Source organism: Aspergillus saccharolyticus (assembly GCF_003184585.1).
Source record: "Aspergillus saccharolyticus JOP 1030-1 unplaced genomic scaffold BP01scaffold_4, whole genome shotgun sequence".
Lineage (NCBI taxonomy): Eukaryota > Fungi > Ascomycota > Eurotiomycetes > Eurotiales > Aspergillaceae > Aspergillus > Aspergillus saccharolyticus.
In genome coordinates this window covers 926,238-950,621 of record NW_020290614.1, presented here as the reverse complement: position 1 = coordinate 950,621, position 24,384 = coordinate 926,238, and the positions used below count along the sequence as shown (strand labels likewise).

Below are 24,384 nucleotides of genomic sequence, written 5' to 3'. Positions count from 1 at the left end.
GATTCAGCCAAGGCTGCTTGCGGTAACCCACGGTTAACTTCTGTCTGAGCCAATCAGAAGCCAAGCAATCCGACATCGGCCGGGGAGGTAATGCTCAACTCCGGGTCACGTGGTTTGCCTCTGGCCGATCTCGTCCCCAGCAACGAGTTTATAAACTGGACGAGAAGCTCCAACTGTCTCTTCCCTTCCTCTTCTTCATCTCAATTTTTTCCCACTCTCCTCTCTTCTTCCTCATCCTCCCCTCCATCTTCCTTCTTCCATCTTCCTTTCATCCTTCTCTTTCCCTTCTTCGCACACACATCACAATGGCCTCCCGTGGACTTCCCCGTGCCCTCCGCCTGGCCCGCGTTGGTGCTCCTCGCTCCGTGCTCTCCGCCGCCCTTCCCCGGCCCGCCCTCAAGGCTGCCGCTGCTGCCGTTCCCCGCGTGACCGCCGCCCCCATCACCCCCGCCCGCGGTGTCAAGACGATGACCTTTGCCGACAGCCAGGAGACCGTCTACGAGCGTGAGGACTGGCCCCGTGAGAAGCTCCAGGAGTACTTCAAGGACGACACCCTTGCTCTGATCGGCTACGGCTCCCAGGGTCACGGCCAGGGTCTCAACCTCCGTGACCAGGGCCTGAACGTCATTGTTGGTGTCCGCAAGGATGGTGCCTCGTGGAAGGAGGCCATCCAGGACGGCTGGGTGCCCGACAAGAACCTCTTCGACGTCGAGACCGCCGTCAAGAAGGGAACCATCGTCATGAACCTCCTGTCCGACGCCGCCCAGTCCGAGACCTGGCCCCAGCTGAAACCCCTCCTCACCAAGGGCAAGACCCTGTACTTCTCCCACGGTTTCTCCCCCGTCTTCAAGGAGAAGACCAAGGTCGAGGTCCCCACCGACATCGACGTCATCCTGGTCGCCCCCAAGGGCTCCGGCCGCACCGTGCGCACCCTCTTCCGCGAGGGCCGCGGCATCAACTCCTCTGTCGCTGTCTTCCAGGACGTCACCGGCAAGGCCAAGGAGAAGGCCATCGCCATGGGTGTCGCCGTCGGCTCCGGCTACCTGTACGAGACCACCTTCGAGAAGGAGGTCTACTCCGACCTGTACGGTGAGCGTGGCTGCCTGATGGGCGGTATCCACGGTATGTTCCTCGCCCAGTACGAGGTCCTCCGCGAGCGCGGCCACTCCCCCTCCGAGGCCTTCAATGAGACCGTCGAGGAGGCCACCCAGTCTCTCTACCCCCTGATCGGTGCCAACGGCATGGACTGGATGTACGCCGCCTGCTCCACCACCGCCCGCCGCGGTGCCATCGACTGGTCCGCCAAGTTCAAGGACAACCTCAAGCCCCTCTTCAACGAGCTCTACGACGCCGTCCGCGACGGCACCGAGACCCAGCGCTCCCTGGACTACAACTCCCAGAAGGACTACCGCGAGAAGTACGAGAAGGAGATGCAGGACATCCGCGATCTCGAGATCTGGCGCGCCGGCAAGGCTGTTCGGTAAGCTTATTTTCCCCCCAACTTTACCGTTCTGACTGAATCAATGCTAATCATACCGTCTACAGCTCCCTCCGCCCCGAGAACCAGAAGTAAACACCCTCCTACTTCTTCTCTCTTAATTTCTTTTGCAAACACGGGATATAAAAAAAAGAATGATCCCCTGGGGGGAAAAGTTTTTTTTACGACTGTACTATGATCTGATTACTTTTTTCTCTTTTCTTTTTACCAAAACCTACCCATTGGTGTATAATCGGGAATCTCTTTTAAACTACAAATACCATCAACATTTCACTTCAACTTCTTTTCGCATGGTAATAATCTCGATTTGCTACCTAGCAAAAAACCCCATTCATATCAGAATTTCTGGCGAGGAAAAAAAAAAAAGTGTATGAGTCATCGACCGACAAATCCGGGGAAGGGTGTCGTGCCCCTCCAAGTCCGGCCGGTCAAGGCTTTTCGCTTGCACCCTTTCCCCCCCCCACTTAATTCCGCGGGCGATTGACTGTGCGGTCCGGGCTCGGCTGCGCTGCAGCTGCAGCTTCGCCACCTGCAGTACGCGAGTCGGGGAGCGGGCGATTACTCCGGGGGTCCCGAAAACTAAGCTATGCGCTAGTACTGTGACTATTTGTATGTTTTTAGATCCCGATATCGGGGATAAGGGACGCCATGCTTTCGCTCCCGGTTTTATACATCATACTCCTGGGCTTGGGAAGTCTGGCGACTGGTTTGTTGATAGAGAAGAAATGGCTTTGGCTCGTAGCATAATGTTATTCAAGAGTCGATTTATCAAGTAGAACCTGTGACTCCCTTAGAGGGCAATGACAATGAACTAGATGAAAACTGAACCTATCAATATATATCCCCGGTCACAACACCCATTACCTGCTCACCCCATCACTCCAATACTATGACACCTCATCACGGGCAGCATTGGGATACTCACTATTGACCCTCACATTCCTACTACCCGCAGTATGTACAGCATAGCTACTATGTCCTAGCGATGTGACAGAGATATCAGCAATCGATTTTCCCTGGGCCCTCCCAATTGAGACGAAACGGTGCTCCCAGACAAACCCCCACATTCGCCCTTTCCTGATCGTCTCGGGGCGCTTGGGACAATTATGATATATAGTCTAGCCGTATGAGGAACTAGCAAATAGATTCCCACTTCCGAGCGGGACTAAGTGGTAACTCGAAGTACCTGGAAAGCCAGCCGTACCCGCTGCCTGAGGCTATCCATGATAGCATACCCGCATGTCACCACCACCATCATCATTGCCGGATTTTCAACCCGCTCATGATGCATCCATGACATCTCTTCACTCGCCGGAGGTAAGAAGAAAAAGGAAATCACCGGGGCTGGGGTTCGAACCCAGAATTCCTTAGGACGTGCGGTGTGTTTCCCGATTACACCACCCCGGCCTGCGTTGATAGAGTAGGACCAGCTCCAGATCATGCCAGCCCCGTTGCTATTCTTCGAGGGCCTCAGGCCCTGGGGCTACTATGGCCTTCGATGACGGCGATTTACGTATCTGGGGGGACACTTGAGCATAGAGGTGTTGACGGGCTCAAACATCACCACGGCGATTTACTTGAGTACTGACATCTCATGACCGACAGAACAATACCTCGAAGAAAATTGGTATATGTCTAACTCAGATCGAAAATCAGTCTCCATCTTGGAATCTAGTCACGCCTTTTCTTTCTTGTCCTTCTTCTCCTTCTTGTCCTTCGGCCGCGCGGCAAGGGTCTCCTCCGGGGGCGCAGGCACCGGGTTGGGGTTGCCCTTCCATTCGAGCTTGCGGGGCTTCATGTACGCCGCCAGCAGCTCATCCGTGACCTCCTTGCGCTTCTCCTGGAACTGCGCCACGTACTCCTGCAGCAGCTCGATGGTCATCTTCTTCAGCTCGCCCGTCAGAAGATCGCCCTTCTTGTAGCTGTTGTACACTTCCTCCAACTTGGCGTCATCCTCCTCGAAGTAGGTCATGTAGATATACGAGACGTCGACGTCGGGATTGCCGCCCAGGCGGCGGTGGTCTTCAATGCTGACTTGGCCACCGCTGAAGGCGTACTTGTTGATCTTGGTCTGGATGAAGGGGAAAGGTTAGAAGGAACTAATATTATTGAAAATTGGAGATAATACCTTGATCTGCTTGGCGCTATCGGTCATGAAGATAGCTGAGTTAGGCTCCGAGGCGGACATTTTGCCGCCAGCACCTTGTAGGGCCGTGAGGAACTTGGAGTGAATCAAAGCGGGCTTGGGCGAGGGAAACTTCATGCGGTAGGAGTTTTCGCGGAGGAGACGGAAGTAGGGGTCCTGGTCGATACCCATAGGGATCAGACATTGAATGTTGGCGATCTCTTGGGTGCGCTCTTGAAGAGGCTCGTCCTTCCAGATCTCGGGGTAGGAGGTAGCGAAAGCGGCGACACACTGCACGGCGGGGAAGAAGATGCGGCCAACGTTGGTGCTAGCAGACCGGATGTTAGCAATTCCCAGTGTGATGGGTCGGCCTAACCAAAAACATACCTCTCGTTGAAGCCGAATGCGCCACGGACTTGGTTGAAGGTGACCAGACTCGAGAATTCCCAGGCATTCATAAGGATGTGGTTGCTGATGTACTTCAAGTCACTGTAGATAAAGGTCTTCTTCAGGTCGAATCCCAGCGCAATGATATCTTTGGCGTTTTCCATTGCAAAACCCATGGCATCCTCGAATGAGATGTTGTCCTTGAACAAGGCCTTCTCGTCGTCCGTAAGCATGAACACGAGCGGAACGTCGAACACATCCTGCAGCCACTTGGTGAACTGCATGGGAATGGTGTGACCGAGGTGCAGACTGCCGCTACTGGGGCCACGGCCGGTGTAGAGGAAGAAGGGTTCACCGCGCTCGTAGAGGGTCAGGATGCGGTCGAAGTCACGGTGGCTGAAGAACAGGCCACGGCGGAGCCAGCGGTGCGGCTTGTGTCCGGTGACTTTCTCGAAGCGCTCGAGAAGCTTTTCATCGATGAGCGAGGTGTTCCATTTCCTGTATAGTACCAATTCTCATCAGCTCAGCACCGACTCGAGATACAAGTGGACAGACACATACTTGGCAAGTGCCTCATAATTGATGGCAACCACCTCGCCGTTCTCGTCGCGACCACCCTCCACGGACCAGGGGTTGATGTCCTGATCCTGGGCAGGCTTGTGCTCGGCCACGGGCGCGTTCTCAGCCATCCTGACAGTGTTTCCGAGGTCTGGAGGGAGAAAAGAAGAAGAAAAGGAGCTGAACAACAGGCCGGCGGAGTCACGGCCAGACCGAGGGGAGATTGACTGCCCCTCCAAATTTCCCCTTTAGGCAAAGAAAGCATCACGTGCGCCTGTCAATCCCGCCGGAGTCCCGCACTATCCCCGATTGGGTCCATTCACTCTGTTGGATCAGACAAACAATTGCCTGCACTCAATTGACTGCAGAGGACATTTGGCTGCTCGACGTATGACTCATATGTGTCTCTTGCAGCTCGTTGTCCATTCAGAACGAATACTCTCCGGTGCCGGAGTCATGGGGGAGAGGTTGACCGCGGATATCTTGTGGCTTGCGGTCAATTGCGCCATTATCTCCGGAGCCTTGCGCATTCCCCCCTCAGGAACACTTCTCCCCACAAACTCTCCCATGACAGACTGACCGGACGTATTCAGAAGTCATAGAACTCACAAACTCCCATAATGTCTGATCCTAAAGTCTTAGTTCAATCCCTTACTCCCTCCGCTGTCCAGAATGCCTATTCCCTTATCCAACCCTACGTGCACCGCACGCCCCTCCTCACCAACCAAACCCTTAACGAGATCGCCTCCACCCCGCAGTCCCCCGAGGCATTGAACGGGACACCCTTCGAAGGGCAACCACCCGCCAACCCAAAGTTCAGGTTCTTCTTCAAATGCGAGAACTTTCAGCGGATTGGCGCCTTCAAAGCCCGCGGCGCTTTCCACGCCTTGCTGCGACTCATCGCAGAGCGGGGTCAAGAGGAAGTACAGAAACGCGGGGTGATCACGCACAGCTCGGGTATGTGACGGGAGTATGATTCTTGGAGGATGCAAGCCACAGACCACTACGGTGTTCTCGGCTAACACTTCACAGGGAACCACGCCCAAGCTCTCGCCCTCGCCGCCTCCACCCTCAATATTCCCGCCTACATAATCATGCCTGAAATCAGCACGCCTTCGAAGATCGCAGGAACCCGTTCTCACGGTGCAGAGGTTATATTCAGCGGATCGACGAGCGTGGAGCGTGAGGCTGTCGTTGAGGAAGTGCAGGCACGGACGGGGGCAATCTTGGTTCCACCCTACGATGACTTCAATGTCATCTGTGGGCAGGGCACAACGGCCTTGGAGCTTGAAAAGCAGTACAGTGATCTTGTTACGGAAAAGCCGCAGCTGAGTATTCATCAAGAAAACCCAGTCTTGGATGCTGTGATCACTCCTGTCGGTGGAGGTGGTCTCAACGCCGGTGTCGCAACCTTCTTCTCAGATAAGACGACTAAAGTATTTGGTGCGGAACCCAGTTTCGAAGGTGCAGATGACTGCCGGCGTGGTCTTGAGGCCGGGGAGCGTGTCTCGGCAGTATCAACTCTCACAATTGCTGACGGATTGCGCACTCCCGTTGGTCTCTTGAACTGGGAAGTAATCTCCGACAAGAACAAGGTGGCTGGCGCTTTTTCCGTGACAGAGGAGCAGATCAAGGCCGCGATGAGGTTGGTGCTGGAACGCATGAAGGCTGTCGTCGAGCCTAGTGCTGTCGTCGGGTTGGCGGTTTGTCTGTATAATGAAGACTTCCGGCGAATGGTCCAAAACCAAGCTCCCAACGGTTGGGACGTAGGCATTGTATTCAGCGGAGGCAACACCACAGTTGAAGCGATTGCCAAGCTATATAGCTGAGTCGGTGGTCGCTCGGTGGGAGAACGTTCAGTCCCATATGTAAATACCCAATCATAGTCATCAACCCAGTTGCACTCCGTCTCTGCCAATCCGGAAGAAGAACAGGCCTCCATCTAGCGCTTCGATACCTTCGAGCCATCTCCGCGGCCACTCCTCGCGCCCCCACATATTAACCCATCCAGAGAATCTCCCGCGCATGACTATGTCCTGGCGCTTGGCTGCAATCTTTTCGACATCCAGCAACCCCAATCCAGCAGAAAATGGACGAACCATGTCGCGCTGGACGACAACTCGTAACGTGGGGAACGTTCCCCATGGCGCAGGGAGGGCTGATCGAAATGATGGCATTCGAAAGGCAGGCGCATCAGAAGGGTTGTAAAGGTCAAACGGTCCAGAAGGTTGGAACCCGTGGGAATGATGGCTCGCTGTTGCGGATGGGGCAGCTGTGGTGGTAAAAACGACAGCACAGCCAAATACGCGCTGCAGCCGCTTAAGTTCCCTTACCAAGTCCGCATACATGTCGAAAAGATAAAAGCTGCGTTTCTCACGCCGATCATTTTCGACCTCCGCAGCCAGGCGTCCTATGTCTCCCACCCGAGTAACTTCGTCTTGTAGCTTATCCTGCCAGTAGAACGCATTGGCGCTGTCTAAAATCAGTAGTGAGAGCGCTCGCGGACCGGACGCATGGCGGGTAAGATCCAGGAGGTAGACGTCAAGCTGCTGAAGAGTGGCGAGCAGGGCGGACGAAGAGGTAGGACGGAACACATGGACATGCTGCAAGCAAGAGACGATCATTTTCTCTGTTTCCTCGTCCAGCAGATCCAGGTCTTGTGCTCCGCATCTGACCTTGACAATTCCACGAAGTACACCGCGAAGCCGCTCGGCATCGAAGCGTCCATCAGTGTCCATGAATACCACCGTCGATCCACGGCCTTCCAGCTGTATGCCATAGAGCTCAGATGGTAAAATAGCAAGGGCAGTCAAATAGTACAGCAAATGCGACTTTCCCGCTGCGGAGGACGTGCTGGAAATCTCCAAGACTGGGTTAGTATGGCTCGTCTGCCCTGGCCCTCTGACACCAGCAAGAGAGTCGGCAACTGCATCAATATGTCCAGACGGTATCTCATCCTCAATATCGTGTTCTGGACGAAGCTGTGGGTCTTCACGTGCTGCCTCTACATTCTGTCCTGACGGAGCGGATGCGGTGAAGATGTCGTGGAGGTCGTCAAGCTTGTCGACCCCGAGGCGAGTCTTCAAGGTATCCACTGCAAAAGTACCTTGATATAGCTCTCTTAGGTCGCATAGAAGCTGTAGGCCGGAGTCAGCGAGAAGGAAACAGAGAGTTTTGTCGAACGCGACCCGTAACCAGGCAACCAAGTATAGTATAGTATGATGAGCGACCACTGACCTCGTCCAGTCTCTCCTCATGCACTTCGGCGAGTAATCTCTCCCCAAAGCTAGCCGCCATTTTTTCAGTGAGCACCTGGAAGTCGTCATGAAAGAACTAGCATGTAGCCTGTAGCCGTAACTCATTGCATCCGACGGATGATGATGGAAGCAAGCAACCCACGAGCTCCGCCCGCACCGGCGCCGGAAGTGCTTCCGCTCTCCCTCCTTCCACATCTTCCCATTCCCCCGTTTCCACTCCGCAATACTCTATCAACCATATCGCCGAATACTGTACAGCAATTCCATCAGCACTCGCGAGGGAATCATACACACTCAAATACCGACTATAATACTAATTCAACCCCATTTTTCCTCGACCGAAACGAACAATGGCCCCCCTCGTCCCCGTCTTCCACGCCGAGACCCTCCCCGAACATGTCAACATTTCGACCAAGAACTTCCAAGAAAAGCGGCGCAAGGGCGGACCTGTCGATCTAGAGAAATGTCAGTTGCTAGAGATGGTCCAATACTCGTGTAATCCACCTCAGGGCGGGATCCCGAAGCCTGGCGTCATCGTCTGTCAGCCGGTTGTGCGCCTCTTTCGACGGTAGGGTTTCCCATTACCCCTTGCAGTCACGCGCGAGAAAGGGCTTCCATGAGTAGTGATTGCTGTTACTGCGGATACTTACTTTGCTATGATCAGATGCGCCGGGGGTTTGACTGTCGAGACGACTGCATGGGAACCGATTCGACTCCAGAAGGAGGAAGAGCGGAAGCGGGCTGCCGCAGAGCAGGCCGCAAAGGCATGAAGTGGACGAAAATTTGAAGTCGCATAGCATCGCTTACGGAGTCGGAGTTCTGAGATGTCTGGCGTTCAAGGTTGGGCCGGGATACTACGCAGCGGATGAAATGGTGAATCACAATTTTGCATTTGATTTTGACAGCTTCTACTCCTTGGGTATCTTCACGGCGATGCAATAGAAAAAGAAAGAAACAAGCTTGAACGCCCACGACGCCAGTGCTACTGCCGTACACGCAACATACAAACACCTCCCAGAATCATGTGCTCACCCAACTATCCACCCTGGACGCTCGATCATGCGACTCCTTCTTCGCCGGCGGCTGCTGCTGCTGCTTCTCCTCGGTCCTCCGCGAGCCTGAGGACGGCACTCGTCGCCAGAAATCCCGCTCGCAATTGATGATAGGCGGCAGCTCGATACTCAGCGCGAGCTTCGAGCGGGTCGGCTTGACCTCCGTGTCTAATCCGGCGCCCGAGTCGATTTCCATGGGCGCCGCCGGGCCCGGCACCGTGGCAGTCCGCTGCACCCGCTTGGCCAGTCCCTTGACGGTCTTCTCAAACATGCCATCCATCGTTTCGGTGCGACGGAAGCCCCACGGTTTCTTCTCGCGCGCCGAGGACCCAAATTGGTGGTCCTTGAAGGCGGCCCGCGCCAGCTTGCGCAGGGCCTCCTCGCCGTGTCGGCCGTCTTCAGTGGCGCGTTCGCGGATCTTCCGGGCGTCCTGCTCGCGCTCCGTGAAGACGGGCGTGTGGCGGTAGGTGTGTTTGCTCGGGAAGGCGGGGAAGTGTTTCGGGATGTGGGAGCTTCGGACGCGGTCGTTATCGCCGCTGAGCTGGGGCCCAAGAGATGGAAGGGTCTTGAAGGAGTCTTCTTCGGGTGGAGGGCTGGGCAAAAGGGTCGAGACGGGTTCAAGTCTTGGATGAGGTGGGATGTGCGGGAGGAGGTCGTTCGGAGAGACTGAGTGACGTCGAAGGGCGTCATCGAAATCATGAGGTATAGGTTGGATGCGTCGGCTCGCGAGCATAGATTGTCGTACGTACGACGCGACACTTAAAATATCTTGATGCAGACAATCGTGTGTTAGTCAACCAAATTGCGGCTTCTGTTTTATACCTCTAAACGAGACGCATAAACAGAGCAAACCCAGCATACATTCTTCAGTTACCCTGCGAAAGGCGTCCAGCGCAGCAGGGTCAGCAAGCTCGAACCCGCATGTTTGTAGATACTGCCCAATAGACCGGTTCAAGAGCTTGTCGATGCACGCATCGTCGACGATGGCGGGCTCGGGCAGAGCTGGGTTGACCGGGCTTTGCAGACGGTGGTGATGGTGGTAGTGACGCTTGACGCGCTTTGTATCGGAGACATTCAGTCCATCGTCAGGCAAGGAGGAGACGGAGCGCTTGATGGATGGTTGTTGCTCGACCATGGCGCCGATGTTTGGTCATAATGAGAGAGCTGGAAGGACTGAGAAGCCGGCGGGATTGACCCCGGATGCGGTTGGTCATGTGACTATATCCATAAGGCGCAGTGTGAGTGACACCTGAGGCAGAAACAACTTAGTGACATGAACAGACCCTCATTTGCAGATAATTTGAGATGGGTTATCACTTGTACCTCATAATATCAGTCAGAACATAGTATAATCCAAGTCACTGAAGACTCAAGTCCCGTATCTAAATCAGTGGAGAGCAGTTCGCAGCGTCAACCTCCCGTTTAGCCCAGTCAGGCCACTCACAGCGGTCGCTTACTACACCCCGGCCCGGGAAAGCTTCACCTCAACTTCCGACTTTCACTTCGACATCACCACTGCTTTCTCCTCCTCCACTTCCCCACCACCACCACCCTCAGTCTCCGGGTACAACTGCATATAAAAACTCACAATGGCTGCCACCATCAAGCCCATCACCGGCGTATGTCTCCCAATGCCAATTGCGCGGCCTGCCTGACCCGAAGCACCGATCATCCCACCCACCCCAGCCATGCCATGACACCATGCAATGGCAGCAGAATTACTCCACAGAGTATAGAGCTTTCATGGCTAACAGATCTTCAACCAACAGATGCTCCGCCGCACTCTGGTCCTCGACCTGAGCACCGCCTTTGGTGAGTTATCCTGACGACCCGGTCCCTGCCTGCCTGCGAGTCAAGAAGTCAATCGCACGTCAACCTCGACTACGACATGAGCAAGACCCCAGATGACACACGCCCTTTCACAACACACGACAAAACCAGGCGCAGCAACCACCATATCAACAGCCCACCCACCAACACCCTCGCGCTCATCCCCAATCTCAATCCCATACACATCCACCTCCCATGAAACCGAACCTCAAATCAGCTCGAACCCAAGACCCCCAAAACTAACCCACAATCGCTCTTAACAGGCTTCGGCACCACCTTCGGCTACCTGTGGTGGTACGGTACGTACAAATTCCTTCAATTTCAGCCCCTCGGGCTGAGCTCCCAATCTTCCCCCCCTTCCCCCTCTTCTGCTAAACAAATTTATCTAACACCCCCGGGGGAAAAAAAAGGCTACCACCTTCCCCGCGTTCGCGCTCGTGACAACTACTACACCCGCCTGGAGGCCGAGCGCGCCGCCCAGCAGGCATAGATAGATCTCGATGCGAATCCGACCTGATATCCTCGTCGCGGCTTTTGCTTGTCGAAAGATGCTGAATCGTTGTCGCTTGTTACTTTTGTTGAAGTAGTCTTTTCCAATCCAGATATTGGTCTATGTTCTCTATCCGCCTCTACTTAATTGGTTTGGTCGGGGGTGTGGCTGTGTATACTTACCTGTACCTTTGTACATGTATGTGGGCTGGCTGTCTTCGAGGATTAGGTTGAGGGCAGTTGGATTGGTAGAGGGGCCTTTGTGTGGTCTTTAGCTTCAAGGAGGAGTGGGAAGATGTGTGTTGTAGAATTGGGAATAGCTTTGTTGTATAGAGTAAGAGAGTCACAATTGATTGTCTATCGTTTTCCGTCATTAGATTTGGTTGTAGGGCATCTGCACGTAATCGTTCGTATTCGCTGCGGTTTTGCTTACTATTCCTATGCTATGAATAGAGTGATCTTGACCAGGTACTCAGCTCATGACCTGAAACCGAAGACTTCCGACAATCACACAAGCCATCATAGCAAGTCGTCGCCCAACGTCAGCATCCATTAAGAACAAAAAAGTCAAATCATCTTTCATTGATAACAGTAAAGCGAGACCATGAACACAAGCAGAACCAGGGAATCTATCCAGTCGCTAATAGAGAACAACGGGAACAAAACAAGGAAAAAGCCTTTTGAACGACAAATGCAATGCAACAACAACCTCCTCCCCCTCCTGCTCTTCAAGCCTCACCTCCACTCTCCACTCACTGCAACCTATCCTCCACTCCCGCCAAAAACCCAACTCAGCCTACCTATACCTCACACTCCCCAAACAAACCAATCCCCACCCATTTATCGCAAAACATCCTCAAATTTCACCCCCCTCACCATCCCTCCCTGCATCGCACTCCGCACATTTCGCTTAAACCCCTCCCGATTTGTCCTCAAATCCTCCGCCGCCTCCTTATTCAACGGATCGGAGGCATTCGGTTCCAGGAACAAGAATTGCAGGCCCACAATGACCGCATTCAGATTCAGCACGGGCTTCCAATCCTCGCGCAGAATATTCAGACACACATTCCCTTCCAAATCGATGTTCGGGTGGTAGATCTTCTGCGTGCACTTCACCTTGGGCGGGTCGTGCGGGAAGTTCTGGTTGACGTTGAAGGAGAAATTGAAGTGGCCGCCCTTATACATGCCCTCGTCGGGGGAGATCACCAGCACAAAGTTCAAGATGTCGTCCGGGTTGGGGAAGGTCATTTTCATGGTCGTGCCGAGGGTGAGTTCTTGGAGGTCTACACCATTCATATACTTTTGGTTAGTGGGTGGGAGGAAGAGTTCTGAGACAAAGGGCCTAGAGAGGGGGGCAGACTGGGAGAAGAGAGTGGGTGGGTGGGTTGAGAGCAAGCCACCGAGACTTTCTGGGAGGGAGGGGAATGGCTTACCTCTCTGGACGCGCAACTGAGCAGCCGTCACCTTCTTCTTCTTCTTGCCGGCGCCGCCTTCGGCATTTTCAGCTTGCTGCTGTTGTTGTTTCTATCCAGATCAAGTCCACGGCATCAGTATGAGTAGCAAAAGCGAAAGAGTTGGCGTGGAGGCAAAGGCAAATACCATCGACCAGATCTTCAACATCTTGACGGTTCGAGGCGCTCGACCACCACGTAGATCCTCTTTTAACGTTCAAAGTGTATGCAGATAATCTAGGCGGGATGCGCAGCCAGACTCGAATTCCAACGGCAGGGAAATCGCTCGAGGTGGTATCAGGTGTATGTCGGGGCGTGAATGGTAGTTGCGGAAGTCGGAAGATGCAGAGGGGAAAGCTGCGGGGTCCTCAAGTAAGCGATGCACGAAGTTTGCCACAACCCAACAGAAACGAAAAACGGTCCTGTCTGTAGATGTGTCTCTGGGGCCATGAGTTGCAAGGTCTACTCACACAAGCAGCACACACACCAAGATCCTCTTTCTTCAAAGCATCCAGGCAGAGACGGGGAGCGGAGAGAGCGGCGGCCTGACGCCATCTCTTCATGTTGGCACTACTCCTTCTGCCTCCTCCGCCCGCCTTCCCATCACCGCCTACAGCCACAGCCACCAGACACTCAGAATAATAAGTTAATTCTAATCCGCTAGTAGTTATTGTCTACAAACATCGCCATGCCTGCAGTCATTCGGAATGTGCAAATCCAATCAAGAAATGAAGAAAAAAAAAAAAAAGAAAAGAAAGAAAAGAACAGTACACAGCCCCAGCACAACAAAGGACAAACATCATATGTAGAATACAAAATTGCAACAAAAATGTGCCAAGAATAACTCCGCGAGGTCCCTGCCTGCCATGCGTCTCGCAAGCTACCTCTCCTTGCCAGCTTTTCATTAAAATGCCCTCTCTACCGCCGGGCAAAGCAGCACATCACTCCCGTCTTACCCAAGAACCAACAGGCTCCGATGAAACGGAAGAGAGCTACCACAGCGTTGGACCACAAGAGGGCCTGGAAGAAGCGCGAGGTCCGAGTCGTAGCAGAGTTCTACACGAAGCTGTTAGCTGCGAGTCCATCTCCCAAACACAACCCCGATGCAAGATACATACCGTGAAGCCAAACTTATCCACACCGTCGCTAGTGATACACACCGCAAGCAACGCATTACTGAAGATCCAGAACGTCACGAGGCGGGTCCGGAAACTCTTGTACGAATCGTCCAAACTCTTCTCGTCTTTCTCCACCGGGGGCACATATGGCGTCAGAGCCCGCTTGACGGTCGCCTCGAATTGACTATCAATATCCGCCTGCGGCTTGTCAATTTCTTCAATCACGGCTTCCTTGCCATCGTTCTCCTTGGTTGTCTTGGCAGAGGGCAGGGCATCGGCCTTGTCCGAACCCTTGGTACCCCAGGACACATCGTGCCAGTTGCTGAAAGCATAGACATTGAGGATATTGATGTAGGACGACTGCACTGCCATGTACGCAGGGAACGAGGTGAACATGTGCCACGGATCCATGTACATGAACGAGGCCACAAAGTACAGACCGAAGGTGGCCGCAAGCGCGATGATAATAATACCGGCACCGGTGGATCCGAAGAACGAGCTGAGGAAAGCACCAACACCGTGAGACGTATCGAAATCCATGGGAGCACTTCCACTGAAAGCGCGTACAACCAGGTAAAGTGCGTCAACCACAACGTAAAGTTGAATGATACCGAACACCACAAACGACGCAAGGTAGGAGAACTTGGATCCCTTCGGCCGATTACCCAGGGCGAGAATGAACTGTAAGAGCAAGAAACCGAGGTATGCATATTTAACGAGGGTGTTGATGACGGGGGTTGCCTTGGTACCGAAGGGGAAACCAGTGTTGCCGTTGCTTGAACTGGGAGTACCGACCAGGTCCATGATGACAGACGTCGTAAGCCAGTAGGAAGCTAAGCCAGAGAGTTAGTAACAACCCAAAAACAAAGCAGTCGAGCCACATACCCAAAGAGAACCAGGTTAAAATTGTCGAGAACACGTTGTAAAGCATCTGAATGTGGAGGAAGAACATGCGGATGATGTTATGTCCACTCTTGTACATACGCCCGAAATGCATCAACGAGTAAATTCCAGCGGCGAATGAACCGTTCAACCAACGACGACGCTGCGAGATGAACTCCGGAGCACCCTCAGGCACATCGGTCTCGGCTTTGGAAGCCTTGACGTAGGACAGATGCCATTTGGAGCCTGCCTTGGCAACCAACTCGAAACACAGAATACGATCTTCGGCCAAGAACATGTTCTTCTTGAAAATGTTCATACCCTCGATACCCTTCTTACCCAGCTGCTTGGAGAGGGTATGATCACCATGGAAATATTGTTCTAGGGGGCGACCCATGATCGCACGGAATCTGTACGCGGAGAAAGCACCAGGTAACACGGAGACGTAGCCGAAGGAACTTTCCAGAGGCTTGTCCAGGATGTTACTGATTTTGTACTCAAAGTTCTGCGCTGCGACAAGTGGGTTGACTAGGTTCCTCCAGCCCTTACCCAACATCGCGTGAATTTCACCGCAAGCGCCTCCCAGATCCTTGTCGTTGTAAAAAGCCTCCCACAAGGCGAGGAGAGACTTAGGACCGGGCTTGGTTCCGGCATCGAGCAAGATACAGATCTCAGGGTTGAGAATGCGGCCAAAGGCGTTGAAGAGCCATCTGTGCGAGTTGATCTTCTTGCTGTTCTTCTGCTTCAAGCAGAACATCATCTGCACTGGCGGCAGAGTGCTAGGGCCGTCATCGGTAGGCCGAATCAGCTGCTGGTTGGGAGTGACGGAAAGCTGGGTCGTGTATTCGAACTGCTTGCTGTCAGCACTGACGGCGAATCACCTCATTACGCTGCACGTACAATATGAGCCACCGTTTCCTTGCCGTCCACGTCACGCTTCATGACACCATCCTGGTAGACACCGACCGTGGCCAGCACATCAAGCACGTCTTTGTCGCAAGGGTCGATACCGTCAAAGACCAAGGCAACCACAATCTTCTGCCAAGCAGGGCCTCCCTTGTTCCAGAACTCCGACTTCTTGAGGTTCACAATGTCCCGGATGTTCTGCATCACACCATGCAGCGTACGGGCTGTGAGGGTCTTGTCTTCGTTGTAATAAGTGATGGCAATAAGCAATTCAGTGTGTCTGTTGTACATGGCGGGACGCAGGTTGTAACCGTTGTGGAGTGTGAATTCATTGGGATCGCAAGTCGCAGCAGTATCTGTACATTGAGCATGTCGGGTTAATGATTGCACCGCCAGCAGTTCGACGCGGAGTCTCACTTACATCGCATGTGGGTAAACTCCTCGCTACCGCCCTCGAGGTCATTCCTATACTTGGCTTGGATGGCATTCTGAATAGCGCTGGGAACGGGGTAGTCCACACTCAGGACGGAGCCCTGCACCAGCTTGACCTTTCTGGTCGCATAACGACGCAGATTACCACCGCCTCCTCCTCCACCACCGTTGGGGGCCTGGCGCTGGCGCCACGCTTCTGTCGACGAAGTCTCACTGCGCGCATAGGGCGATGCGACCCGGCCCGGAACACCAAAGGCAGCCGCCGGAGTCTCTCCCGATTGAGCGGAGTAGACAGATGCACCACCGCTGTAGGGATCATGGTAGGCGGCCTCTGGAGCATATGTTTCGGTCAAGCTATAACCCGAGGTTGGCCGCTGAGGAGACAGACCACGCTGCTGCGGATCATCAAAAGGACCCGTAAAAGGGCCTTGTTGGTGTGATAACAACCCATGGGAGGCTTCCTCTTCATACTACAGTTGATCGGACCATCAGTCTCAGTGATTCGGTAAGGGAAGTGATCGCAGTATTACACTGGTATCTGAGACTTACGTTGTTACCGTGACCGATATCTTGCAGCTGGTGACCGGCGGCACCTTCATCGTAGCCCGGAGGCGAGTGATTGCCAGCGCTTTGGTAGGCCATGGTTAATGATGGAGATTAAACGGTTGTACGCGTGAGATGAACTCGGAAGGTCAAGCAAGCCCCAAAAGCGAGCAAACCGCAAGGACAATCGTTACAGAAACGAGAACAACGTGCGGGGGGTATCGAAGAAACAAGGAGCAAGGAGTGCGCCGATTTGAAACGTCAGTTCAGACAAAGGAAGTCGTTAATCGATGCAGGCCCACGGCTCCGACCGAAGACCGGCAGTACAGCGGGGGATTTCGAGTCGCTGGCAAGGGTTCCGAATGCGCAGGGGATGGGCGTAAAATAATTCAACGCGACTGCAATGTTGAGCGCGAGGAGAACGATGCAGGCGACGGGAAGAACGTGGAACAAGCCGCCAGGGCTGACTGAAGTTGGGCTCGCAGGCGAAGGCGTAGCGGTCAGTGGAATGGGGTTGTGTTGTTAATTTATTGTTGTTGTTCCCGAGGTAAGGACGGGGCAACCAAAGACCTTTCCCAAAACGAGAGAGTGGGAAGGATCAATGGAGAGGAAGGATAAAGTAAGTCAAGTGAAGTAGAGTAAATCAGGTTTAATCGTGAGAGTGAAAGGGAAGAAGAAGGGGAGGGTGGGTTGCGTGAGAGAGAGAAGATGAGATGAGGATAGAAGGAGTGGGTAGGAATAATACGGAGGAAGGAGGAAAGGAGGAGTGAAAGGAATACAATAGGGTAGGGAGATGGAGGAATGAAGTAAGAAAGAGTAAGAAAAGAAAAGGAAATTGGGGGGGAAAAAAAAGAGACAGTTTTTATTTTTTTTTTCCTTTTTTCCTTTTCACAGGGCGATGGTTTCTGGGAGGGAGGGATGGAGGGTAGAGGAGGAGTGAGTGAGTGGGTATGTAGAGTTGGTGGCAGTGGCAGAGAGTGGCAGCAAGTAGCAGCTGGAATAGCACTGAGTAGCAGCAGCAGGCAAGCAAGCAATAAGCAATCACTTGTTGGATTCCTAGCCAGAAGGCTGGGTTGATGATTATCCACCGATCATTCATCTCCCAGCCGTAGATTCTCTGGTGTGCATATTCTCTACATTCATTACATTCTCACTTACTGACTGATTGACCTGCTGCTAATCATTATGATCCCTATTAACTACAGTCTTTACAGTAGTGATGGTGGTGGTTGATGTTGCGAGATGCCCACCACGGGTCCCTGTTTGACAATTTCCTCTTTCGTCATCGCCTATTGTTTCCCCCCTCCTCCTCCACCTCCAAATGCAACTGCATCGAAGATCAAAGCCTCTACAGAGTACTTTTTCAAATGCCCATACATCTCCAGAAATTTCTTATTCCCCTTTCCCTTCACCCCTGGATGAGAGATGCATGGTACATGCGTGGATGACAGGCGCAGTCAGTCTCATCCATTTCCTCCGCACATCATCATCATCATCATCAGTTGTTAATAGTAGAATAAAATTATCAAGGGTCTGAACCCTGATTACGGGCAAGTGGGTTTCTGGACCCTGCTCTGGCAACTCAGGGTCACGGGAGGGTCTGTGAAATCTAAATTACCTTACCATATGGTGGTGGTAACGTATTGTCCCGCCGAGCCCTTCTTTTCCCCTCCTTTCCTTAATTGCTTCCCCCACCACGAAATCTCGGGATGACAAACGAAAGAACTAACGGTGGCTAGCATAGAAAAAGAAATGAAGAAAGACAACAAGGAGACAGTTCTCTTTCATTATCAGGAGTAAATCCTTTATTCCCACCACAGAATAACATGAACAGGGTCAGGTACAGCAGAGTCCATAACACAACTGTGCTGGGTGGTGGTGAGATCGTAGATGGTGGCTAGTGGGAAAGTCAGTCTCGCTATCAACATGGAGAGAGTGACTGTAGAAGCACAGCATTCCTCATCCCTCGCCAGCATAACTGGCCACACGATGCTGGCCACACAGATAGAGAGAGACCGACACGCCCGACTACAGTACACCACCGTCCAGTCCCCATCTCAGTTGCCATCCACCCTATACGTATCCCAAAGTTGCCGCCCAAGTTGTGGCTGACGTGCTTTGCTACTGAGTAGGTACTACTGGTAGTCACCGCAGTAACAACCAACCCTGCAAGCATTAAGGTATACCATACGGTAAATACCCGCAGCCACCTCTCGTAACCAGTAATGTTCCATACAACGACTGTTTAGGGGGGGCGGGATCTTTACCCAGTAAGTTCTGGGCTTTTGGACCGACAGTAGACCGCATCCCCAAATATAGTAGCCTTGTGGGGGGGGTTCCACCACTAAATTCAACTTGTTGCAGCTGATGCGGTGCCCACCCCAGCCCCTCCGGTGTATAACGGCGGTTGGTCAATGAAGCGTTACAAATCCTTAATTCCCGCCAAGGAATCACAGCCCAGCCTTGGTCATGCTCCATCGTCACTCTTCAATGGTCAGCCCGCTGTTTCAAAGCGGCTGGGAGGGCGTGTGAATTTTAGCTTAGGTAACTTGTTGCTATCAGCCGCCACTCTTGTCGCTCACTTACTGGACTGAGTACACACAGTATGGACTGAATAGTCCCACTGAGTAAGGAGTAGTCAAAAAGTCTTCCTCACCATTCATTCACTAGGTACCGTACCTATCTACTAATCCACACCCGCCGCATCTTCCCCTGCATTCCCGGTCGGCATTCGATCATCATCTCTAATGGTCGGCGCGGGTTGCATACCGCCAGTGGAGTATCTCCAATGCTATCGACTCTGCACCTCTGCACGCCCTCAATAGACTGGATTTTTGGTACCTGCAGGAATTATACGTAACTATTCGCCAGGTTCCAGCAAGACTTGAAGAGGGAGAGGTTGAAGCAAACCATCCGGCCAGATACCAGCAAACAATGAGCCGGAAGGGACCTTGTAGCCGACGCGCGAAGTCACGACATACCGATGCCTCTCGAGCTAGTACCTACTGTAGCCCTTCATCGAGTCCGCGGTAATATTCCAACCACTACAAAGAAACAAAATTCTCCACATCAAAAGGAGAACTCACCCGTCGATCTCTGTCCCTGGTGCTATATACTCCGTAGCCAAGAACTATAGACCACTACTAGTCTGCCAGTCCCGTGTGGCAGGTTAATGCAGTGGTCTCGGTTGACAGGTCCGGTGGATATCGAAGATCCACTGCCTTCAAAGATTCCTGATAGTCCGACGAGTCCACTATAATGGCAGAGTGAATCAGGACGTGATCTTCACCATTTCATGCATATATTTGAGAACTTGTTGGGAGACTTCTCTTTTAACACGCAGAAGGTAGTCTTCGAGAAGATAGGAGGTGGAACTTTCGTCGCATGCCTCCACGATCTGCCCTTCGGTGTATGTAGGCCGTACCTGGACTATTGACTTTGACAGACAGGTTACATGAGATGTGTCAAAGGAGCTTGGATGGTTTATTGCTGGGACCTGACTAACCTGAATAGGCACATAGTGGTTGCTTTACAACCACTAGGCTGTCCTTTTTGTCCTTTGTATTTTGCAGTTCTGGGCATTCAGGAGATGAGAAGTGTCGGACGCGGGTTGAGGTGGGTTTGATGCTAGGGAATTTGACTTGGATGTCCAGTATCTGAGTTGTGGTGCTGTCTATGTATACTGATGCATCCTAGAATAGGGGTATATGGAAGATCGGTTGGCGATACCATCTCGACACGGTGTGTACTTAAACAACATACTGTGATAATCGCAAAAGTGTGCTGGTTAAGGCAAGGTAGATTGTTGTCGGTTAAGATCCCAGACATAAAGGCCCAAAGATCTCACCATGAGCTATAGTTATAATATTCGCACACGCAACCTTAGTTACTAAATACATAGTATAGGTCTCAGGCTAATAGCCACTACCATCACCATTCAAGAGAAGTCTTGACAACCAAAATCCTAGATCGGGAAGCAAACACCATTCCCTCCCCCGCCGCCCGCCCGCAACGGCTTCATAAAACTTCTACTTATACTTCGCTAGAAATTGAGCCGGGCCTTAGCTAGCTGCATCCGGCAAGCAACGATCGTGCGACCGGTGGTTTACTCTATAGTCTCACCCCTAGTACGATCTGATAAGCCTAGTAAAGTCTTATCCGACGATCCAGATGCGATTCATTGATAATCCGGCAGCATCGCCACAGTGTCCTCGAGATGGGAATCCTCAGTTTATCGGTAGGTATAAACCCGAAGGCTGAAGATGCGTCGAGTTGAGCCGCAACGAACCCACCCCAACCACGCGAAACACGAGGGCGCCGTTAAGGTGCAGTGCATGTAGTACATAGAACCCACATCTACGCATCTCATCTCCCTTGAAGACTTCGTCGATATGTACTAATGCACGTATGGGGTCTCCTCGAAGTACGGAGTACATACATACATACACATGCAATAAGTACAACATGCACCCTCTGCAAGATGCCGGGCATCTCCGAACTCGGATAGATTTTCAGGCACCCAACTTTGGCGGTCAGCCCCAGCCGTGTCTGGCGGGTGCGCTTGCTGTGCTGTGGCTAAGTTGGGGCGAAGTCTCTAAAACTGACTCCACGGCCTCACCGCTGCATGTCTCACCCACTGGCCTTTTTGGCTGGCACCAGCAGTTCGTAAATCTGACTTCGTTGCTCAGTTGCCATGAAAATTAGTTCAACGAGAAAGTCTGCGGTTCATACTGCTCGCAAAAGTACTTGCATTGAGTGGGTGATATATTTAGAAAGACAAAACCTAGCTATACGGTGCGGGCCTACGACCATGCGCTGTGGAAACCTACACAGTAAAGGTACAGGAAGGACCGCCTACCACCGATGGATGCGGAGATGGAAAGCCGCTTGGTCCTGGCCAATTGCGTGGAATTTAGGATGGATCCCGTTGAGTGTGACTGAGCACCGAAGTTCCTACTGTGTGAAACACTTCCCAAGAGTAGAAAATGGTCGCACGACGTACTGGGGTACACACGAGGATACTCAATGAAAAGAGGGTAGGCAACCCTGCTAACCGATGAAGCAATCAAATATGACCATTTCTCAGAACAGAAATGACTAGGTAGGTACCCCAAAATTGCATTGACTCCAAGTCTCCAAGTTTGTATTGCGGGATCACCCGACAAGCGGACAAGCATCATCTGTAGTGGCAAATGCACCTGGCACGGCACAGTACCGTGTACCTAGCAATCAATAATGTGACCATGGTCAGCTCAGGTCAAGTAATTACCCCAGACAGTTTAGTGTTCGTGGGGGCAAGCCTGATGTCATTTTGCCTCTCGAGTCGACACCACTTCATTTGTTCACAATTCTAGTCTAATGCCGCGTTGGAAATAGCACTGCAACAGCATAACACAGCCTAAGAATAGACACGGGCACTGTGAGTTGCATGATCAAGGGCTGAGCCAAAAAAGTGGTTGGCCCGGATGGTAGGTAAGGCAGTGCCTCGGGTTCCAGGCGGGAATGGAGATCAGTGAGGGTACCAACATGCGTGCGGACTATCAAAATAGTGGTCCTTCTCATCATGCAAACCAGTCCAACATTTCGATGAATACTATTGCCAAGTGTTCCACTGGCATCTGTCGAGTGAGAGATGTATGTACTAGTTGACTACTATTTTAGAAATCTTCTCCGGCACGTTAGACCAACTCATATATATACATTCCAGCCTCACCATCAAAGAATTCATAGCCGTCAGTTGTGCCTCTATCTACAATTAACTTCGACGTAAACCACATTATCAAGCAAGGTAATAGCCAGTTAAATATCCGCCTTGCTCAAAAGGCCTCCTCGACTTCCAGCCCCATCCCCTTCCCGATCTTGCGAATTAAGGCCCTCTTCAGGTAAGCCTCGCGCGCAAGTCCGCGTGTATGCCGTGACCAGGTCTCCACTCCAATGACCCCCTTCACCAAGGCGGCCTGAAGAGCATAGATAGCTTGCTGAATGCCGCGCTCCTCCGCCACCAGATCGTACAGCTGTTTCCCAACAACAGTTGGCGCAACAAGAACTTCGTCGATGGGGGGCAGCCCGGAAGCTACCGTGGACGCTTCGCCGGTGCCCGACGAAGGCGCTCCCGATAGCGAGGAAATACGCGTCTGAGCATCGCCAATCACCCCGTCCGCGCGGTGGAGTGTCTGTTGAAGAATGGAAGTGTTCGATTGAAGAGTCGCGTTCAGGGCATTCAAAGAGGATATCTCCCCTTGAAGCGTCGCAATGGCAGCGTGGAGGGAGTGAGACTGAGAAAGAAGGGAATGCGCTGCCGATTCAGACTGGGCAATGTTGGTCTGCAGGGTTTCGGAGAGAGTCTTGGAGACTGCTTGGAGGAGAGCGTCCTTTTCAGGATTAGGTGGGATCGGCGGCGCAGGGCCGGTTGGAGCAAATGAAGGAAGCTCGAGCTCGAAAGGCGAGGTGAGGAGATCGGGTGTTTCGGATTTAGGACGCTGCTGCACAGGGAGCGGCTGTTGATGTTGGGGTTGAGCTATGGGCTGGGTGGGGGCCTGCTGGGATGGTCTTTGAGAGTATGCAGGATGTGGCAGAGGTGTTTGTCGTGATGGTGTTTGAGCCGGGATAGGCTGATGAGGCATGTGCCCAAGATCTTGTGATGGCACGGTGGGCGTATTGCTCATAGGCTGAGCGTATGCCTGTCCCGGATGGTGTCTAGTCGCCGGTGGAGGAGCATGTTGCGGGTGCTGGTATTGACTTGGATTCGGCTGGAGTGGAGGCCTGCTGTGCTCAGGAGAATACTGCGACGGGCGAGATCCAGGAATATTGATGCCGGATTGCTGCTGAAAAGACAGCCTTCGCAGGTCTTGTTCCTTGGGTGGTAGTGGCGGAAGCGGAGGGGGAGTGTTGTATCGCCCTGCGGATGAGGGCTGTTGTGATGGTGATCCTGGGTCTGGAGTCTGGCCGGGCTTCGGAGGCGGTGGAGGTGGCACTGGAGTAGGACGCTGCATGGGCGCAACGGACGGGCTCTGAGTCCGAGGAGATGATTCGAGTTCGGGCGGTAATGGCGGTAGAGGAGGAGGTGCCTGCACCTGTGCCTGCTGTGGTTGCTGCTGTACGGGTGCCTGTTGCTTATATCTCACGGGCGGCTCCTTCGCGAAGACCTCTCGCAGGATGAACAAGAAGTCGACGAGAGATGATCTCTGTGATAGGGGTCAGATGCGTGAGCGCGTCACCAGTTCCCACAGGTACTGACCTCCCATGCTTCAGCCCAGTGTGCCAGGTAGTGATGGTAAACCCTCCCTTCCAGCGTTACATGCTGCCCTACACGGACCGCCATCTCAGGGGTCGGAGTGACGTAGACGATTGGAGGCTCTCGAGGGTAGGTAGTCGGTATCCACAATGTTACTGGAAATCTGTAAACGGTGCCACGAAATGAGACTGGGAGAGTGCCCGATAACTGGAGGAGCAGAGCCGAGAAGCCAGTTTCGTAGGCTGGCAGAACAAACAAGCGGTCAGTTGCAGAAAAAAGCAGAAAGTAGGCCCAAGGATATAACGTACTATAGACCTCAGTTCGAGGCGCAAGAGTCGGATATTGAGCGAGGGCGTTGGCGACATCATGGTAGGCGCGGTTGGGGTCTTGGTATGTTAGTCTGGGGTCGTAGTGATCCTAGAGCTGGCAGTCAGTGGTAATGCGCAGAATCTGAAGAGTGTGCAGGCTTTCTCACTCGTGTCAAGACGCCATAGAGCCAGTTGAGTATTCTCTGCGGCACTGCAGCCATGGCGAGGGAGCTGAAATGGAAAGCAGTGGGGGGGGCATGGTGGGATGAGTTGGGAGTTGGAGGCGGGCGGAGAAGTTGAGGTCACCGGCCGAT

The 24,384-nt window shown here is 52.9% G+C and overlaps 9 protein-coding genes and 1 non-coding gene across 10 annotated transcripts; 4 read left to right on the top strand and 6 right to left on the bottom strand.

The window, feature by feature from the left end:
- Nucleotides 1-225: 225 nt before the first annotated feature.
- Nucleotides 226-1,747, top strand: BP01DRAFT_353772 (Ketol-acid reductoisomerase). The gene is made up of 2 exons (XM_025574271.1): nt 226-1,480; nt 1,546-1,747. Exons 1-2 carry the CDS (start codon nt 306-308, stop codon nt 1,571-1,573), a joined length of 1,203 nt encoding a protein of 400 aa, XP_025434612.1. The 5' UTR covers nt 226-305; the 3' UTR covers nt 1,574-1,747.
- A 1,087-nt stretch (nt 1,748-2,834) lies between these two features.
- Nucleotides 2,835-2,905, bottom strand: BP01DRAFT_t50. Its single transcript has one exon. It is a non-coding gene; the product is annotated as a tRNA-OTHER (tRNA).
- A 151-nt stretch (nt 2,906-3,056) lies between these two features.
- Nucleotides 3,057-4,801, bottom strand: BP01DRAFT_152510 (tryptophan--tRNA ligase WRS1). Its single transcript, XM_025570641.1, has 4 exons — nt 4,572-4,801; nt 4,011-4,508; nt 3,627-3,951; nt 3,057-3,569 (listed from the first exon to the last, which is right to left on the bottom strand). The coding sequence occupies exons 1-4, from the start codon at nt 4,697-4,699 to the stop codon at nt 3,174-3,176; spliced, it is 1,347 nt and encodes a 448-aa protein (XP_025434611.1). The 5' UTR covers nt 4,700-4,801; the 3' UTR covers nt 3,057-3,173.
- Nucleotides 4,802-5,059: 258 nt separating this feature from the next.
- BP01DRAFT_389220 (threonine/serine dehydratase) lies at nt 5,060-6,459 on the top strand. The gene is made up of 2 exons (XM_025577898.1): nt 5,060-5,525; nt 5,601-6,459. Exons 1-2 carry the CDS (start codon nt 5,189-5,191, stop codon nt 6,395-6,397), a joined length of 1,134 nt encoding a protein of 377 aa, XP_025434610.1. The 5' UTR covers nt 5,060-5,188; the 3' UTR covers nt 6,398-6,459.
- Nucleotides 6,458-10,012, bottom strand: BP01DRAFT_371554 (uncharacterized protein; the record flags this gene model as incomplete). The annotated part of the gene is made up of 6 exons (XM_025576672.1): nt 6,458-7,662; nt 8,175-8,280; nt 8,317-8,350; nt 8,476-8,566; nt 8,863-9,645; nt 9,739-10,012. 6 exons carry the CDS (start codon nt 10,010-10,012, stop codon nt 6,458-6,460), a joined length of 2,493 nt encoding a protein of 830 aa, XP_025434609.1.
- A 634-nt stretch (nt 10,013-10,646) lies between these two features.
- Nucleotides 10,647-11,214, top strand: BP01DRAFT_353768 (cytochrome c oxidase subunit VIIa; the record flags this gene model as incomplete). The annotated part of the gene is made up of 3 exons (XM_025574270.1): nt 10,647-10,689; nt 10,971-11,006; nt 11,118-11,214. The coding sequence occupies 3 exons, from the start codon at nt 10,647-10,649 to the stop codon at nt 11,195-11,197; spliced, it is 159 nt and encodes a 52-aa protein (XP_025434608.1). The 3' UTR covers nt 11,198-11,214.
- Nucleotides 11,215-11,755: 541 nt separating this feature from the next.
- Nucleotides 11,756-12,935, bottom strand: BP01DRAFT_353766 (NEDD8-conjugating protein UBC12). The gene is made up of 3 exons (XM_025574269.1): nt 12,796-12,935; nt 12,630-12,720; nt 11,756-12,479 (listed from the first exon to the last, which is right to left on the bottom strand). The coding sequence occupies exons 1-3, from the start codon at nt 12,814-12,816 to the stop codon at nt 12,037-12,039; spliced, it is 555 nt and encodes a 184-aa protein (XP_025434607.1). The 5' UTR covers nt 12,817-12,935; the 3' UTR covers nt 11,756-12,036.
- Nucleotides 12,936-13,565: 630 nt separating this feature from the next.
- chsG (chitin synthase class III) lies at nt 13,566-16,627 on the bottom strand (the record flags this gene model as incomplete). Its single annotated transcript, XM_025571571.1, has 6 exons — nt 13,566-13,703; nt 13,766-14,598; nt 14,651-15,497; nt 15,548-15,909; nt 15,975-16,455; nt 16,535-16,627. The coding sequence occupies 6 exons, from the start codon at nt 16,625-16,627 to the stop codon at nt 13,566-13,568; spliced, it is 2,754 nt and encodes a 917-aa protein (XP_025434606.1).
- A 4,621-nt stretch (nt 16,628-21,248) lies between these two features.
- BP01DRAFT_353761 (uncharacterized protein) lies at nt 21,249-21,574 on the top strand. Its single transcript, XM_025574268.1, has one exon. The coding sequence runs from the start codon at nt 21,339-21,341 to the stop codon at nt 21,555-21,557; it is 219 nt and encodes a 72-aa protein (XP_025434605.1). The 5' UTR covers nt 21,249-21,338; the 3' UTR covers nt 21,558-21,574.
- Nucleotides 21,575-21,860: 286 nt separating this feature from the next.
- BP01DRAFT_334192 (putative endosomal sorting complex protein TSG101) lies at nt 21,861-24,327 on the bottom strand. Its single transcript, XM_025573153.1, has 4 exons — nt 24,238-24,327; nt 24,071-24,179; nt 23,766-24,004; nt 21,861-23,712 (listed from the first exon to the last, which is right to left on the bottom strand). Exons 1-4 carry the CDS (start codon nt 24,289-24,291, stop codon nt 22,345-22,347), a joined length of 1,770 nt encoding a protein of 589 aa, XP_025434604.1. The 5' UTR covers nt 24,292-24,327; the 3' UTR covers nt 21,861-22,344.
- Nucleotides 24,328-24,384: the final 57 nt, after the last annotated feature.